Genomic DNA, 19,362 nt, shown 5'->3' with positions numbered 1-19,362 from the left:
CACAGATACATGCACAGCGTGTGACTGGAGTAACAGTGAGGGCCTGAGCGGCCACCTCAGAGCCGTGTACACAGATACACATGTGGAGAGTGACTGGACTGCTGTGGGCCCGCACCAGCCAGCCCCGGAGCCGTGTACACAGATACATGCACAGTGAGTGACTGGAAGTGCCGGCTTTAGCGGCCAGCCCCGGAACCCTTTGTGCAGACGGTTTTGGCAGCAGGATTCTGAGAAATGGCAGGAGGCCAGAGAAGGAGACAGAGCTAAGAATAGCTAAAAAATACCAAATGCTGAGGGTGGGAATGTGCTGGCCCCTGTCACTGTCATCCTCACTGTGGCCCGCTTACCGGGATTCTGAGAGCCTCCCTTTCCCCCTTCTGCTCGCTAATTCGGGCACATCCATACATGTGTTCGGTCCCCATCTGTGCTTGGCCTGCGCGGAGGCCGGGGCCCGTGAGCACATGTGAGGCCTGTCAGCTGTCAGGGACAGGAGCGCGCCTTGGGCACGTTGGATGGGTGGCAGGGCCCTGCAGACGCGTGGCTCTGAACACATCTCTGTACTTCCAGACCATCATTAAAGAAGGAATGCTGACCAAACAGAACAATTCATTCCAGCGATCAAAAAGGAGATACTTCAAGCTTCGAGGACGGACGCTGTACTACGCCAAAACTGCAAAGGTGAGGGGGCGGAGGGAAACCTCACGCAGAGCCATCCCAGGGCTGAAGGGCAGGAGTTGGGGTGTGCATCTTCATGCTGGGCAAAATGCTTCCATTCTCAGATTGCCGATTTCCAGCTAGCTTTATAATGTTGTATTTGCCTCAAAGCTTGCTTTATTTCTTACAGACAAATTAATCTTTACTCATTTTCTTGGTATTTAATGTCATGTCACCCACGAGGAAAGGAAAAAATGTCACAGAAATAACACATTATATAATAACAATCTTTCTTTTCAGAAAGATTGGGGATCACAGGCTATGGGTCTCTTATTATGAATGAAAAACATCTTTGAAGTGTGTTGGGCTTCTTGCTGTGCGCGCAGAAACATGAAATTCTGTATTTCTCGGCTTTCTAGCTCTTAGCCATGTTGTATGTAAGATTTAAAGCTGCAGTCACCAGGCAGATGCTAGTTTTTGTGAAAATCACTGAATTACTGCCATGTTTAAGTCAACATGGTGTTAAAGATTTCCAGCAGTAGCGTGTTCGCAAAGCTAGTTTTTAAATTCTGAATACCCGTGTTTTTGCTCCTTGCCAGAGCAAAAAAACTAGTGCTGGTATTTCTGCATTTGTGTCTTGTAACACAAAGCATGACTGAATGTCGGTGTTTCACACACTGTTAATCGGAAGAATACCGATATTTTGGTGTTAAAAAGTTGAGTCTGAATCATTTACATTTAGAGATGTATCCCTAGAGAGTGAGATAGCGCATTAAAATTTAAGGTGAGTAAAGCATCTTGTTTAGAAAGTGTACTGACCACATCTCTTTTTAAAAACCCTTAGTTATTTTAGTTCTTGGTGTGTAAGTGGTGGCTGCGGGGAGAGTGTGCTTAAAATACTAGTGTCTTCTCTTAGTTATTAGTTGTTAGTATTTCCTCCCGGGCCTCCCAGTGGAGTGCTCTTAGCATAGCGGGTCAGACAAAGGGGAGGTGGAGGCCAGGTGGGGAGCAGAGAGGAGGCATGGGGAAGGAGGGCCCAGGCCTCATTCCCAGCCTTCTTCTGGAGCCTGATGTTTCCCTTTCTCCAGGACTAGATTTCCTCTGCTCTGTCCCCTCGCTTCCCTTCTATTTGGGCCTGTTTCTCTTCCCCGGGAGCCCCCGTGGCATAGTGGTTAAGCATTCCCCTACTAACCAAAAGGTCAACAGTTTGAATCCACCAGCCCCTCTTTGGAAGCCCTATGGGGCGGTTCTACTCTGTCCTATAGGGCTGCTATTAGTCGGAACCGACTTGGTGGCAGTGGGATTGGTTTGGTTTTTTGCTCTCTTCCCCTAGAAAAATTTATTTTAGCGATCACCTTTCCCCCAAGCCTGCTAGCTGGAAAGCCTAGGACCCAAGGACGGGGCATCTTCAGGCCGCACCTGGCTCTCCCAGGTGGAACACTTGCGAAACACCGCGGGAAACACCGTGCTTTGTGTCACACAAATGCAGAAATGCCCGCACTGGTGTTTTTGCTCTAGCAAGGCGATCACCAGTGAACTCCCTGGGCTAAAAAAGCTCACGGAACGGCGCCTGTGAGCCACTGTATGTGCTTTGTTAGACGGTTGGGTGGTCTAAGCTAGCAGCCATTGATTGATGAAGTGCTACAGCTTCAAGGCCCTTGGGTGTCTGCGGGTCTTGGCAGGGAGTGGTGGGCAGCACGGGCCTGGGTCAGGGCTTCTGCCTCGGCAGGGCTCGGGGATGTGCCTGTCCTGGGGGTGCCTCTGTCCCGTCCTGACTTCCCTCCCTGTGCTTGTCTCTCTCCAGTCCATCATTTTTGATGAGGTGGATCTGACAGATGCAAGTGTGGCTGAGTCCAGCACCAAAAACGTGAACAACAGCTTTACGGTGAGATTCTTGGTGCACGCCTGCCTTTCTTGACTCTTTGCCATACTTGACATTCCTTTTTGCTTTGAATGGCCATGTGAGAACGACTCACACTTTTCTCATCCTTCTCTTTCTGACTGGAACCATTCCTGGTAAATTTTGACTTTAATGCTGAAAATAATAATAATTCTTAATGCTGAAAAAAAACTGAGAATTTTACATTTCTTATCAATGTAAAATTTGTTTTTCACGATTATTGTAGAAAGTTTGGAAAATACAGGAAAGTATGTTGAAGCAATTAGAAAACAACCATAATTCAGTTACCTTGAAAGAAAAATATTCATATTTTGGCATGTTTCTTTTTCTTTTCTTTTTCACTTTTAAGCCTTTTTCCTCCCCAAATTTATAAAAGTTACAGTGCTTTCTACAAAAATTCTAAATGCGTAGAATCTGTAAAGAAAAAAGTGGGGGAAAAATAAAACACATGATCTTACCACCCAGAAGCAACCAGCTGCTTACTCTAGAGTGCACGGCCTTACATGGGGTCCCTGGGAGGTGCAGATGGTTAATGCGCTCACTACTGACTGAAAGGTTGGAAGTTCAAGTCCACCCAGAGGTGCCTCTGAGGAAAGGCCTGGCGATCTACTTCCAAAATATCAGCCATCGAGAACCCTGTGGAGCACGGCTCTACTCTGAAACACATGGGGTCACCGTGAGTCAGAATCGGCTGGATGGCAACTGGTATGTCTTTACATACGTGCACTTGTGAGATCCTGCTGGTCTTTTTGTTTTGTACCTGTTTTTTCTTTTTCTTGACGATTTGCTGTGGACATTTTCCTGTGTCAGCTGACATAAATGTTAGAACCTACCTGGATTAGGTATGACTCTAATAACAGCACTGGAATCTTTAAAATATTTTTCCTTCATATTATTGTTATCCCATCTAGAAATAAAGTATGCCCCAATGTTTTCAGTTATTCTCTTATAACTCAGTAAAGTTGAGTGATTTTCTTCATGTTTTGCTCCTGACATTTTGGGTTAGGGTTAGTTCCAGGTACTTTCAGATTTCGGTTTGTTTTGTTTTGTTTTATTTGATTTATTTTGTGATTGGTGCTGTTGTTGATTCAAACAGGATTTTCCATCCTCCATTTAAACTCTCAGTTCGTACTAACTGCTCTCGGTTTTGCTGTGAGGCTTACTGAATTTGTCAGACTTTCTGATGGTCTCATACTTTCTTCCTCATTTAACTTGGAATGTTTGTACTTTTTCCCCATTAATTTTGTTGTTTACTTATCGGTTGAGGATAGACATTTTTAACCATGTCAGTAAATGTATTTTTGTTTGATTTGTGGTTTTTAGAGTTTTTAATAGGAACAGGTACTGAATTTCATTGGAGTTTTTTGAGCATTCATTTAGATATTCAATTTGGTTTAGTTTATTTGTGCTACATTAATAATTTTCCCAATAATAAAATTGTTTTTGGCAATGTTGAACTTCACTCCCTAATTTTATATTTAGAGTTTTCCCGTCTGTGTGCATGCTTTTCTTTGGGGTGGGGAGTGGCCTTTGTTATATTTTGATTTCCGTGTTAAATAGCCTCATACAGTCCATTTAGTAACTTTCCATGATTTTGTGGGTTCTGGAACACCTAGTAGAGCCTTGGAATCAGTTTTTTCTTGAAAGTCTGAGAGAACTTATTTTTTTTCTTTGAAGTTTGTTTAAAGAGTCATTTAAAAACTTTTCTTTTTTTAATTGTTGTGCTTTAAGTGAAAGTTTACAATCAAGTTAGTCTCTCATACAAAAATTTATACATACGTTATTATGTGACCCTTGTTGCTCTGTCTATACTGTGACAGCACACTGCTCCTTTCTACCCCAGATTTCTCGTGTCCATTCATACAGCTCCTGTCCCTTTCTGCCTTCTCATCTCACTTCTGGACAGGAGCTGCCATTTAGGCTCATGTGTCTGCTTGAGCTAAGAAGCACACTCTTCACGAGTATCATTTTATGTCCCATAGTCCAGTTTAATCTTTGTCTGAACAGCTGGCCTCGGGAATGATTTTAGTTTTGGGGTAACAAGAGAGTCTGGGGGCCATGTCTTCTGGGGTCCCTCCAGTATCAATCAAACCATTAAGTCTGGTCTTTTTACTACAATTTGAGTTCTGCACCCCACTTTTCTCCTGCTCTGTTGAGGACTCTGTTGTGTTCCCTGTCAGGGTGGTCGTTGGTGGTAGCCGGGCACCATCTAGTTCTTCTGGTCTCAGGCTGATGAAGTCTCTGGTTTATATAGCCCTTTCTGTCTGAGAGAACTTACTTTAAAACTGTCTTTCATGAAGACTTTTCCAGGGAGCTGATTGATGACTTTTGTGAAAGATTTATTTCTTGCTTTTTGATCATTGGAAGTTTTTTTTTTTTTTTTTAACTTCCTGTGTCTATTTCTGTAACTTACTTTTGCACCTAGCCCACACTTCTAAATTTAGTAGCATGTGCTGTTATGCACCTTACATATCTAAGTCTCTAAATCTTAAGTGTTTCTAGTTTTATTTGGTTAGCTTTTGTTTTTTCTTGTCAGATTTGCTTAAAAGCTTGTTCTATCATTTTTGCTTTGTTTCTTTGTTCTTTAAGAGAAAAGCTTTCGGATTATTGATCAATTTCGTTTTTCTGTTTTCTAACTCACTTTCTGCATTTATCTTTATCATCTTTTTTCGGTTTTTCATAATTTTTTTTTACAACTATTGATTACCTTATTCTTATTTTCATTTTTTATCTTAAATAATGAAAACCTGAAGGATTCTGAATGTAATTCTGAGTGCTGTTCTGTTCACATTCCAAAAGTTGCTTGTTCTCCCAGTGAAAAATGTTATTAAAGACATGCTTTTTCTGATCATTCAAGTTATTAAAGAAAATATAGACATATGTAAATGTAAATAGAAAATTTAAAACCATCCATATTCCTACTACCAAAGCTACCCAGTAATACATTTTGGGTTATATCATTCCCACCAAATACATTCTACAAAATACAGTTTTTAACCTTATTTGTTCACTTAACAGCGAGCTTTTCCCTATATCTTATAACAACCTTCAAAATTTTGTTCATTAGTGGTTACATGGTATTCTGTCACACAAATGTGTGAGTTTAGTTAACTAGTCCCTATTATTGAAACATTCCATTTTTTCCTGTCATAAATAATATTGTGATGTACACTTGTACATGGATCCTTTTGTGTATTTCTGTCTTTTCCCGTGGAATAAATTCTGAGAAATGGAATTTCATTTGAGGTAAAAAGTGTGAACTTTTAAAAGATTTTTGCAAAAGGGGTGAAGTCCTGATACACGCTGTAACACGAATGAGCCTTGAAAGCATCATGCCAAGTGAGAGAAGGCAGACATAAGTGGTTGTATACTGTGTGAGTCCGTTTATATCAATGCCCGCACTAGGCAAATCTGCAGAGACAGAAAGCAGATTAGTGGTTGCCAGGGGCTTGCGGGGAGTGAGAGGGGAGTGACTGCTAATGGGCAGGGGTAGATTTCTGTTTGGGATGATAAAGATGTTCTGGAATTAGTTTAGTGATAATGGTTCCACAAAGGCATCCTGGTGGCGCAGCGGTTAAGCTCTCGGCTGCTAATTGAAAGTTCAGGGATTCAAACCCACCAACTGCTCTGTGTGAGAAAAGGCGTGGTGATCTGCTCCCATGAAGACTGCAGTCTCGGAAACCCTATGGGGCAGTTCTTCTCCGTCCTGTAGGGTCGCTATGAGTTGGAATCGACTCAACAGCAGCTAACAACAACAGCAAAAAGAAAGTCCAAACTGTAAATGCTATTTGGAAATTCACTTTCTAAGCTTAATAATATATCATTAACATTTTCAATACAATTAAATATTTGTTGGAAAAATATATATATATTAAAAATTTTTTTTTATTGTACTTTAGATGAAGGTTTACAGAACAAATAGTTTCTTACATATATTGTTTTATGACATTGGTTAACAACCCCATGGCATGTCAACACTCTCTCTTCTCGACTTTGAGTTCCCTGTTATCAATTTCCCTGTCCCTTCCTGCCTTCTAGTTCTTGTCCCTGGACTTTTGTGCCCCATTAGTCTCGTTTTGTTTTATGGGCCTGTCTAATCTTTGGCTGAAGGGTGAACCTCAGGAGTGACTTCATTACTGAGCTAAAAGCGTGTCCAGGGGCCATACTCTCGGGGTTTCTCCATTCTCTGTCAGGCCAATAAGTCTGGTCTTTTTTTTGTGAGTTAGAATTGTGTTCTCCATTTTTCTCCAGCTCTGTCTGGGACCCTTTGTTGTGATCCCTGTCAGAGCAGTGGGTGGTGGTAGCCGGGCACCATCTAGTTGTACTGGACTCAGTCTGGTGGAGGCTGTGGGGTAGCTGTGGTCTATTAGTCCTTTGGACTAATCTTTCCCTTGTATCTTGTTTTCTTCATTCTCCATTGCTCCTGAAGGGTGAGACCAGTGGAGTATCTTAGATGGCTTCTCACAGGTTTTTAAGACCCCAGACGCTACTCACCAAGGTAGAAGGTAGAACATTTTCTTTATAAACTAGGTCATGCCATTTGAGCTAGATGTTCCCTGAGACCATGGTCCTTACACCCCTCTGCTCAGCAGTTCGGTCCCTCAGGGAGTTTGGATGTGTCTATGGAGCTTCCATGACCTTTCCCTGTACAAGTTGTGCTGGCTTCCCCATTATTGTGTACTGTCTTACCCTTCACCAAAGCTACCACTTATCTGTTGTCTATTTAGTATGGAAAATATATTTTATGTATTAGCATATTTAAGTAAATTTCTATTGTTGGGCATATTGAGATCTCCTTCACTTTTATAACTTAACAAACACCATGCTTCCTCGTATGCAGATATTTTTGTACATCTCCGCCCTTTGCTGAGGGTAATATATTAAAGTGAATTTGCGGTTTAAAGGGTCTGAGTATTTTCCTAGATTCAGATCTGCTCATTTACCCTCTGCCAGCAGTCAAGGAAGTGTCTTTTTCCTTCAACTCTCTCCAGTAAGGGGTCTTATTGTCTTAATTAGGAGCCCTGGTGGCACAGTGGTTAAGTGCTTGGTTGCTAACTGGAAGGTTGGTGGTTCCAACCCACCAGCCACACCAGAGAAGAGAGATGTGGCAGTCTGTCTCCGTAAAGATTACAGACTTGGAAACCCTATGGGGCAGTCGTACTCTGTCCTGTAGGGTTGCTGTCAGTTGGAATTGACTCGACGGCACACAACAACAACAACCACGGTTCCACAACTTTGTGAGCATACCAAAAACCACTGAATTTTCAGTATACTTTAAACGGGTGAATTGTGTTACGTTATCTCAATAAATTATGGGAAGAAAAAAAGTATGGCACTATGCTTCCGTACTGTACAAGTTACCGTATGAGCTTGCCAGTCTGGTCTGAGAACTAGCCCTGATTTACATATCGTCTCTATGGGAAAATGTGTCAGATCGCTGACTTCCAATGCAGAGCCTGCCCTACATGGGGAAGCCCTTGGAAGGCCTCTGGGACACTGCAGTGGCCCCATAGTTATCTGTGTGCTTGGTCGCACCTGTTAACTGTGTTGTAACTGGAGGCCAGGATTCTCTTTTGCATCCCACTCGTCCTCGGTAACATAAGTCGCCTGTGTGAGTGAGTGCGATCTAGGGTAACTAAGCTATGGTGCTCCTTTTCATTCAGCACAACAGAGAGGCTATTGGACGTTTCTTTGTAAAGCCCGACTAGCCCACCATGCACCGTTAGGAGTTTTCCTGTGGGAGGTGCTCCTTTTCATGCTGCCATCTCCCACTTTGCAGAAGGTTGAGTACTGGGAGCTAGTCAGGACCAAACGGCTTCTGAGTGTTCTGGACAGCTTGTTTCTGGGTGCTGGGAGCAGCTTTGGGAGGGGACCAGCTCCTTTGCTCTCTGCATGTGTTGTTAGCAAGTTTGACAGCCTCAAAAATGTCTCCTGGAGAATATAGGAATAATCTGACAACAAGTAAGGCTTTACCTTGGTAACGTAATTTCTGAAATCATAATGGAAATCAATAGGAATAGATGCGGGCTTTAGCAAACCTTGTTTTTCCTTCTTTCAACAATCATATACTGTGGCGGGTCCTGGACTAGCTGCCTGAGCGTGCACAGAGGTGAGTAAAGCGTGTCCTTTGCTCTCAGGCAGTTCTTGCAGCCTTGCTAGACATGTAAAGAGATAATTACAGTGCCCAGTGATAAGCATAGTGGAAGGGGAAAGTGCAGAACACCAGAGCAAAGCTCAGTTGGCTGGGCTTGTGGAGGCCGTTACAGGAAGGGGCGTTGGAGCTGTCCCGGGCCCATTTTCTTTTGCAGAGAACAGGTAAGAAGAGCTAGCACGTAGGACACTGGCGCCTTTGGTACTGCAGCAGACTGACTGCGTGCCTCCCAGCTTGCACACCTGGGCATGTACGAATAATTTTATATTTTTGCTTAATTTACTATTTTATCATAAGCTTTACCATATCACAGGTCTCCACAACGATCATTTTTATAGTTGCAGATATTTCATTGTGTAGATGTTGATCAGTTAAACTTTATTTACTCCTGTAATTATTTGTTGGAGCCCTGGTGGCGTAGTGGTTAAGCACTCGGCTGCAAACTGTAAAGTTCGGTGGTTCTAACCCACCAGCTGCTCCGCAGGAGAAGGATGTGACAGTCTGCTTCTGTAAAGATTTGTAGCCTTGGAAACCCTATGGGACAGTTCTGCCCTGTCCTACAGGAGTAGGAATCTACTCGACAGCCATGAGTAGTATTTGTTGTTGTTGCTAGTTGCCATTGAGTTGGCCCAGATTCATGGCGACCTTATGTGTGTAACAAAATTGAATATTGCCCAGTCCTCACCATCTTCATACTTGATGCTATGTTTGAGCCCATTGTTGAGGCTGTTGGGTCAATCCGTCTCATCGAGGGTTTCCCTCGTTTTTGCTGACCCTCTAGTTTACCAATCATAGTGTCCTTTTCTAGCAATTGGTCTTTCCTGATGACACGTCCAAAGTAAGCAAGTTGAAGTCTCTCCTTTGATTCTAAGGAGCGTTCTGGAAAACCTTTGATTCTAAGGAGCATTCTGGAAAACCTTTGATTCTAAGGAGCATTCTGGAAAACCTGATGGATAACAACAGTGCATTGTCCTGGGGTATTAGGAACTTCGGATGTTTTCTGTTTTTCCTGTGTAGATATTGCTAGAGTAAGCATCTTAAGTTCCGGGAGGAAATGTTGGAAGGTGACTGGTTTCCCTCCAGGGCATGTGGTGCTGAGCCCCTGAGAGAAGCGGCCGTTGCTGGTTGGGGGTCCGTTTTTCGCTGTCACCTGCCTTTCAGGTTGAGAGGATGGAACCTCCTCCTGTTTTGTGCGGCTCGGCCTGGTGCCGGTTCACAGCTGCGTTTCTGGGCGTGAGTACTTACGGAATTCAGCTCCAGTTTACTTCACATTGTCTAGATGGGCTTTAGTTGGATCTTTGATTTGTCCCAGGTCCCCAGGCTCTCTGATTAGCATGCCACATACCGTTTAAGAGAGGCTGCATTTGAGGATAGGAAGTGGACAGATGAAGGGACCCCGGCTTGGGTGACAGGGCTGGTGGAGGAAGAACCTTGAGTAGAAAGTTGAGTGGAACATCCGGGAGGAGGGTGCGAGGGTGGGCGGGGCGTGAGGGAGGCCGCACGTGTTGACAGCCGCTCCTGCCTTCTGGGTTCACTGCCCGCGAGGGAGCCTGCTCCGGCCCTTACCAGGCCCAGGGTCCCATGACCTGAGTTCACAGCCTGTCCTGGTCGGTCATTGGCTGAGGGATGATCTCGGGCAACTTCTACCACCTGTCGCTTCAGGGGCAGAACTGCTTAGCGTGTGGGATTAGCAGACACTGGTATGAAGCACCTGGCACGTAGTGGGTGCTTAGTAAGTTAAATGCTGTGATTCTCCAAGCTGCCTTGGACAGTGAGCGGAGCTGGAGAGCAACTGCAGAAGGAAGCTAATCCCCCGAGCGCCGTGCTTTCTAATCCGCCCGGTGTGCTTAGTTTCAAGGAGCAAGAAGGAGTGGGCTAGGAGCCAGCGTGTGGCTGGCTGTTTACTGAGTGTGGAGTTTGGCCGAAGGCAGCACCTGTCCCTGTAACACAGATGTCCCAGGAGTAGGTGCTTCAGGCCAGGGCTCAGGAGCTGGCTCCCAGAGTAACTCCAGGCAGACAGAACCAGAAGACCCTCTCTTGTTCCAGAAGCCCTGCCAGTGAGTGATGGCATGGACATGGTGCCTGTGCTCAGCCTGGGAGCGGGAGAGGGTGGCCTTCCCTGTCTGGCCGTGTGCTCAGGCTACCAAGGAAATCCAAGCTGTTTTCACAGTGCTACTGTTTTACACGTGGATGTGTGAGAGTGTGTTTGCATGTGTGTGTACTTGTTAATGGTCTTTCCAAATGTCAGAGGAAACAAGAATGGACAGTTGAGAGACTAGTTCGACTGTACTTACTTTGTAAGGGGAAGTGTTGTCTGAAAGCAGACCCAGTGAGAAGGTGCGTGGATTTGACTGAATTAGCTCTTAGGCGGCCTAGGAAGTTAGGAATTTTAATCATTCGTTCTTTACCCGGTGTGCTTTGGTAAATGTGCCAGGGACGTGAGTGAGCCAGCTCCTGTCCTTTTTTTCTTGTAGGTCAGGAAAACGGTATCATTCTCTAGGAAATTATGTTAAAAAGAAACCCTTCTTTTCTGTCCTAGAGTAGCCTGGTATTTCAGAGCACGTAGAGTGGCAGGATCTCTCTTTCCTTGAAACAGCTTGTTATCAAATGAAGGTAATTCCCTGCTGTGTGCCCGGGAGACTGTGCTGCTTATTCATTCAGTAGTTCCTCCCCTCCACAAGAAGATCCTGGTTTGAAATGCAAACTCAAAAGTGAAAAATGTGATACCTCCCCCCACCCCCTTTTTTTAAACAGGAGGAGCCGTTGTTAACTAGTTCTGTCCGGATGAGAGGCAGAGCCTTCAAGACTTCAGCCTGGTGTAGAACGTGCCAGATAAAGGTGGGAGCAGCCGTGTGCAGAGTGGCCCTGGGGTTTCGCCCAGGCTCACCTCAGATCCCTGCGGGACTTTGTGTCAGAACAGTCTGGTGTGTTAGGGTGCCATCTTTGCTGTTGTCTAGTTGTTCACTTGCTACCAAGGTCTGAAGAGGGTGGCTCAGAGTAATTTGACGTTGGGAAAATGGTTAGGAGTAGAGTAGTCCCCACCCCATCCTTTGATTTCTTCTTCGAAAAGAAAGGAGAACTGAGGAACACTGAGTTTGGAGGCAGGAGCCCAGTGTTTGTCCCACCCCTGACGTTGGCCAGGATCACAGGCATGGCTGATGGTTGAGGCCGTGGCCAGCTCTGGCTCCCTCTGTCTTCTGAGGAACAAGCTTTCCAGTTTGCTTTATGCAAGAAGTATCTAACCGTGCACACTGAGGAGGAGATTGGGTATTTGTTGTTCCCGAAGCTTTAAATGCTGATTTGCCCAGGGTACTGCCATTCACACAGCCTGTCGTAGATGAGTTAACACCCGTTAATTATTTTTAGCACCCACATTCACTTGCAGAAGTGTCCTGGCTTGGATGATAAACTCTATGGCCACCCTAGTCATTCACTGAAAGGTTCACACTGTTCTTTAAAGAGCATTCCAGTTCACTAAAATATGTTGACATTAAAAATACTTTTACTACTTAACTGAGGTGTAATTTCGAGGACATAATTTGGCGAGTTTTGACGTGTGCGTGTGCGTGTGCGTGTGTGCGTGTGTGTGTGTGAACTGAAACTATCTCCACAGTCAAGAAAACAAACATTTCCATTACCCTGAAAGTTTCTTTGTAATCTGTCATTCTCTCTACAACCTCTTCAGGCATATGTGGATCTGCTTTCTGTCATTTGGGATTAGTTTTTCATTTTTTAGACTTCTGTGTCAATGGAATAATACAACGCATACTTCTTTTTTTTAATGTATTGCTTTTTTCACTCAGCGTAATGATTTTGGGAGTTTCCACGTCGGCTGTATCAATAATTTGTTCCTATTTATGACCGGATGGTAGTACATTGTATGAATATTCCACAATTTGTTCATCCATTCACTTGTTGGTGGACATGGGGCTATTTCAGATACAACCTCTGTCAACATTCATACACAAGTCTGTGTGTGGACATATGTCTGTTAGCTTCCCAGGGCTGCTGTATCACAATACCACAGAAATTTATTGTCTCATGGTTCTGGAGGCCAGGAGTCCGAATTCAGGGTTTCAGTAGGGCCGTGTTCTCTTTAGGGAGCCCTGGTGGCACAATGGTTAAGCACTTAGCAGCTAACCAAAAGGTCGGCAGTTGGAACCCACCAGCAGCTCCACGGGAGAAGAGACCTGGCAATCTGCTCCCATAAAGATTCCAAAAACCCACTGCTGCCAAGTTGATTTCGACTCATAGTGACCCTATCAGACAGAGTAGAACTGCCCCGTAGGGTTTCCAAGGCTGTAAATCTTTATGGAAGCAGACTGCCACATGTCTCTCCCGTGGAGTGGCTGGGTAGGTTCAAACTGCCAACCTTTTGGTTAGCAGCCGAGTGCTTAACCACTACACCACCAGCCTAGGAAACCCTATGGGACAGTTCTGCTCTGTCATACAGGGTTGCTATGAGTCAGAATCAACTCTCGACCTGACGCAACAGCAACAATGGGTTCTCTCTGAAGTCTCTAGGGAAAGATACTTTCTTGTATCTCCGGTCTTCTGGAAGCTCTAGGCATTCCTTGGCTTGCAGCTGAAGCTTGATATTCTTCCTGCCTCCTTGTCTCTGTGCTGCTTTTCTCCTTTTACAAGATCACCAGTCACATAGGATTGGGCCCCACCCTACTCCAGTGTAACGCCGTGTTAACTGACGGCATCTTCAACATTTGTGCACCGGCTTTTGTGTGGACATGAGTTTTTAATTTTAATTAAATTTATCAATTTTTTCCTATATAGTTTCGTGCTGCTTTTGTTCGAAGAAACCATTGCCTACCTCATGATTGCAAAGATTTTCTCCTACGTTTTCTTCTAGAAGTTTTATAGCTTGGGGTTTTACAGTTAGGGTTATGGTTGCTGTGGTTAATTTGTGTATATGGTGTGAGGTAAGGAGTTGATGTTCATCGTTTTCCATATGGCTGTTCAGTTGTCCCAGCAACATTTGTTGAAGAGACTTCCCTTCCCCCATTGTATTAGCGTGACATCTTCGTCAAGTCACTTGATTGTGTATTTGTGAGTCTGTTTCTAGATGTCTACCTGTTCTGTTGATCTGTGGGTCTGCCCTTATGCTAGCACCACACTTTCTTTATAGAAGGCTGGGATCAGGGCAAGTCCCCTAACGCTGTGCTGTTATTCTTTCTGAACGTTGTTGGTTCCTCTAAGTCATTTGCATTTTTGTGTCAACCTAAAAATTAACTTGTCAGTTTCCACAGAAAAATGCCTGCTGGGATCTTGATTGAAATTGCATTGAAACTATAGATTAGTTTGGGGGAATCTTAATAACATCAAGTTTTCAACTCCATGAAGGTGATACATCTCTCTACTTTTTGGGGGGGCCTTTTTCAGTTTCTCCTGGCATGGTTTTGTAGTTTCTAGTGTAGAGGTCTTTAACCTGTTTTGTTAGAATCATTCTTAAGTATTTTGTGTTTTTTAGTCTTATTAAATGAATGGAATTAAAAGAACTTTTATTTTCTGATTTTTTGCTGCTAATATATAAGAACATAATGGGTGACCTTGCAAAATATACTTATTCTAGTAGTTGTTTTGTAGATTCTCTGGAATTTTCTGTGTAATTAGTCATATCATCTGCAAATACGGACCGCTTTACTTCTTTCTTTCTGACCTTTGTGCCTTTTATTGCGTTTTCTTGCCTCATGGCCAGCCTAGTTCTGCCAGTACAGTGTTGAATAGACGTAGTGAAAGCAGGAATCCTTTTCATTGTTTTTAATCTTAACAGGAAACAATTCAGTTTTTCACCATTAAATGTGACATTAGCTGTAGGCTTTTTATAGATACCCTTTATCAGTTTGAAGATGTTTCCTACTTGTTTGCTGAGAGTTTTTGTCATGCATGGCTATTGAATTTTGTCAAATGCTTTTCTGCATCTATTGAAATGATCATACGGGTCTTCTCCTTTTATTTGTTAAAATGGCAGATTACATTGGTTGATTTTCAGATGTTAAACCAACCTTACCTTCCTGGGATAAACTATATTTGGTTGTGATGCATTATCCTTGTAAATACTGTTGGATTCAGTTTGCTATTATTTTGTTAAGGGTTTTTGCCTCTGATTCCGGAGGGATATTTTCTTCCTCTTTGTCTTTTTTCCTTCTTCCTTCTCTCCCATCCTCCCTCTACTTCCTTTCTTTTGTCTTTTCAAGCTCCAGTTATGCTGGCCTCGTAAACCGAGTAGGTCAGTTTCCCCTCCTCCTCTGTTTTCTGATAAACTTTGTGTAAATGTCGTGTTCTTTCTTGAATGTTTGCTAGAATTCACCAGTGAAACTGTCTGGGCCTAGAGTTGTCTTTTTGGGGAGGTTTTTGATAATTTTTAAAGTATTTTTGATAATTATTTATTGATAATAAATTCCATTTCTTCAGTGGATATAAGGCTGTTCAGATTTTCGGTTTTTTCCTTCTGCATCAACATCATAAGCATTCTCTTCCTTTTCCCTCTGACTTCCGTTTGTTGGACAGAGGAGTGTACACTTTGTGAGAGAAGGATGTTCTCTGACTAGTTCTCTCTCTGTGTCTCCCCAGTGACCAGCACCAGGCGTGGCACAGAGTAGGCATTCTGTAAGTGTTTGTTGGATTAGTGAAGGGATGATTGTCATATCAGGGCCCAGCTTGTTGGTTGTTGCTGTGTCTCTGTCTCTTGGGACATCTCTGGGAAACTTGTGTCTCCTCCATCTGCATGGGGCTGTGTAGTAGGTTCTGTGGCTGCCCAAGCCTTGCCCCATGCCACCCCCCCCCCCAAGCTTGTCACACCACGCCCTCCCGCTCTGGCTGGTCAGATACTTCCGTGATGTGTCCGCCGCCTTGGTGGACAGACCCTCCAAGTCAGGGCTTGCCAATGGGAAAACATGTTTTTAACCTTCTTCTGTTTTGGTCTTTTAAAATGTTAAATCCTATAGTTGGAATGACTTCTTTGAATTTTGAAATATACTTGATATACCAGAGGGATAAAGGAAGCCATTGTAAGCTGGGTCAGAGGAGAGGACTGAACCATTTCTGAGCATCCAGGTGAAATTGGGAAGGGGGACTGCAGATGACCAGGACTCTACCGGCAGGACGTTTACCTTGCGTCTGATTCACCTGCCTGACTGAGAACATGGTCTGAGAGGCCCTTTCCTGGCTAGCTTATAAGTGACACCCCAGACTGAATGTTTTAATCAGTCAGTGGATCAAAGAGAACAGGGTGGTTGTGACTGGGTGTCTCTCTGAGAGGCTGTGACTGTTGTAGCTACATATTCCATTCAGATCCCAAGCATCTGGAGGGGTCTGGTGCCCACTTACCCTTTGCATCCTCGGGGGATGGGTCTCTATGCATCTGTAACTACTGCAGAGGCTGGTGGGTGGGGTGGGAGCCAGGGGTTTCTGCCAGGGCTGGCACTTGGGATAACAGCTGCACTGCTCACGGCCACACCCCTTCCTGGGTCTCTAACTTAAGAGCTCTGAGTTCACTTGGCAGCCTACACAGACCCCAAACCACGAGGGGCGCCAGGCAGACAGTCCCTGAAGTGGGGCTCCACGCACCATGACCAGGGCGGCGTGCCTTGGGCTCACGTGTTCGCCTGGCCTGATGTCATCTGGCCCCAGCTCAGCCTCGCGTAGCAGTGCGTCCTTGGCGAGTACCCTGTCCTCTCTGGGCATCCGCCTCCCAACCTGTAAGAACAGATGACCTTCCAGCCGCAGTCACATGCTGTGAGCCTGACCTCACCCTCAGACTGCACCAGAGCCTGACCTTGACAACGACCCTGAGACATCGGGGCCATCGCTTGTCCTTGTGGGCCCATCCAGAGCTCTCACGTTTATTTTATTTTATTTTTTTAATGTAATAGTAGTAGGTTTGAAGACAATTTCCCACTTCATCGTGCATGGTGGTGAGAAGGACGAGGCCAGCCCGTTGCCGCGTGAGCAGCTCATGATTGATTCTGCACCTAACCGGGCACTGACCTGTCACCCAGGGCTCTCTGCTGGAGGGGTCAGCGAGGGGCTGAGGGGCCCGCCCCTCGGGGTCTGCCCCTGCTGGCCTCGTTCCCCGCCAGGAGAGCAGCTTGCAGCGTCCTTACCTACATCGCGGTTTGATCTCAGTGTGAGACACAGTGATTTTCCCAGACAGTTTGGCTCCCAGACTAAAACACAGCAAAGTTGGAGGACACGGGAATAAACTGCATTTACGTTTTCCATGGGAAGCGGGGGTAGGGTGGTTAGGGAAGTTACACTGAGGTGTATATCCCTGCAGTGTTCTTAAGTTTGTGAAGCTTTTCATTCTAAAGTGCTCTTTAAGTGTGAGCATACATACACAGTTTTGAGATGTAATCCCTGTGTTAATAGACAGTGTTCAACTCGAGCATGTATTGAGCACCTGCTATGTGCCAGGCACTCCGGGGCCCCTCTGGGAACAGAATGGGAGCAGAGGCAGAAAAAAGGGGCGAGGATATGTGAATTCCTTCTTTGATGTGGCAAACTGTATTTAACATCTCTAAATCAAATGTTCTTTATACCCTTCCTAAGACATATGACCAATAGCATACACCAGAGGTTAGCAGGAAACTTTTTCCTGTAAACGGCCAGATATTTTAGGCACTGTGGGTCACGGGTCTCGGTAACAACCACTCAGCCCTGCTGTTGTAGCACAGTCACGAGTAGTAGCCATAGACGGTACAGAAATGAGTGGGCATGGCTGTGTTGCAATAAAACTTTATTTACAAATGCAGGTGGCTGGCCTTTGTTTGCCCACCCCTGACTTAAATCCTCCGTGCTGATTTGACAATGTTGCAGTTTCCAACTTTATTGTTATTCTGTTAAGCCAGGCTCCCTTGATGTTGCTGCCCGTTTAAGTTTAGCGTTTTCAATGTTTATCTGTCCTTTACTTCATTAAATCAAGTTATTTATTCTCAGCTCCCGGAGGATAAAGAGGACTCCGTTTCTGCGGCTGGGTTATTTTCTCCATGTCTTGGTGAGGATGTGTCTCAATTAAGATTAGGTTTGGGATGTTTAACAGAAAACTCAAGCAACAGTGGCTTCAATAAGGTAGTGGTTTATTTTCCTCTCGTAAAAAGACGAGAGCCAGCAGTCTCGGCGGTGTGGCCCCGGCTCCCACCCCCGCTTCGTTCAGCTCTGCTGTTCTAGCACGTGGTTCGTGTTCAGGGTCACCTGGTAGACGCAGCTGGAGCAGCTGGGTCATGAAGCTGCCCCCAGAGATGTCAGCTCAGGTGTCTCCTTTTCCGTCTCTAGCTGCAGTGGTGGCGGAAATGTGATGTTTTAGCCAGGCCTAGCTAGAGGCCACCCAGAATAAAACCAAAAAAAACCAAACCCATTGCCATCGAGGCAATTCCAACTCGTAGCAATCCTGTAGGACAGAGTAGATAGGGATTCCAAGGAGCGGCTGGTGGATTCCAACTGCTGACCTTCTGGTTAGCAGCCGACTTCTTAACCACTGTGCCATCAGGGCCCCGGAAAAAAAAAGTATAAGCATACTTAAAAACACCTTTTAACTATGGAAAATTCAGAAAATACAGGAAACCAGAAAGAAAAAAAAAAACAACCCTCAACCTCACCACTCGAGATGTCGACTTCTAGTCTCCAGGCTTGTGTCTGCCCTGCCTTTTCAGTCTTTTTGTTTGTTCTTGTCTTAGTCATCTAGTGCTGCTGTAACAGAAATACCACAAGTGGGTGGCTTTAACGAACAAATTTATTTTCTCACAGCTTCGGAGGCTAGAAGTCCGAATTCAGAGTGCTGGCTTGAGGGGAAGGCCTCTCTCTGTCGGCTCTGGAGGAAGGTCCTTGTCTCTTCAGCTTCTGCTTCTTGGTTCCTTGGAGGATCGCCATGTGTCTTGACATCTCTTACCCCATCTCTCTTTCTGCTCACTTGTTTAATCTCTTGTTTTTTTAAATGTTTTATTGTGTTTTAGGTGGAAGTTTACAGAGCAAATTAGTTTCCCATTCAACAAATTGTACACAAGGTATTCCATGACATTGATTGAATCCCCACACTGTGTCAACACTCCCTGTTTCTGCCCTGGGTTCCCTGTTTCCTTTGGTCTGGTGTCCCTGCCCCTTCCTGCCTTCTCATCTTTACTTTTGGGCAGACATTGCCCTTTTTGTCTCGTGTAATTGTCTGTTCTACGGAGCACGTTCTTTTTGGGTGTTATTGTTGATTTTATAGGCCTGTCTCTTGCTTGGCTGGAAGGTGGCTTCCAGGAATGGCTGCGGTTCCGAGTCACAGGGGTATCTTATGGCCATAGTCTCAGGGGTTCCTCCAGTCTCTTTTTTTTGTGATTTTGATTTTTTGTTCTACATTTTCTCCTGTTCTGTCTGGGACCCTTTATTGTGATCCTGGGCAGAACGGTCGGTGGTGGTAGCCGGGCAGCATCTAGTTCTTCTGGTCTTAGGGTCGTGTAGGTTGCGGGGCATGTGGTCCATTAGTCCTTTGGACTAATCGCTGTCTCGAGTCTTTGCTTTTCTTCACTTCCCTTTACTCTGGATGGGAAGAGACCACTAGCTGCATCTTAATCAGATCTTTTTTTTTTTAATTTTTTTTATTGTACTTTAGATGAAGGTTTACAGAACAAATAGTTTCTCATTAAACAGTCAGTACACATATTAT

The 19,362-nt window shown here is 44.7% G+C and overlaps 1 protein-coding gene across 1 annotated transcript in view; it reads left to right on the top strand.

Annotated features, from left to right (window-relative positions):
- DGKD (diacylglycerol kinase delta) overlaps nt 1-19,362 on the top strand; it is a 78,457-nt gene that overhangs the window by 3,007 nt on the left and 56,088 nt on the right. Inside the window, exons 2-3 of the mRNA XM_023724490.1 lie at nt 568-678; nt 2,459-2,539. Of these exons, the coding sequence (XP_023580258.1) occupies nt 568-678; nt 2,459-2,539 (192 nt within the window). The remainder of the gene's footprint in view (nt 1-567; nt 679-2,458; nt 2,540-19,362) is intronic.

This window comes from Trichechus manatus, unplaced genomic scaffold (assembly GCF_000243295.1).
Source record: "Trichechus manatus latirostris isolate Lorelei unplaced genomic scaffold, TriManLat1.0 scaffold00249, whole genome shotgun sequence".
NCBI classification, from domain to species: domain Eukaryota; kingdom Metazoa; phylum Chordata; class Mammalia; order Sirenia; family Trichechidae; genus Trichechus; species Trichechus manatus.
Note: the sequence above shows the minus strand (reverse complement) of the source record. Positions and strands in the feature narration are given on the sequence as shown.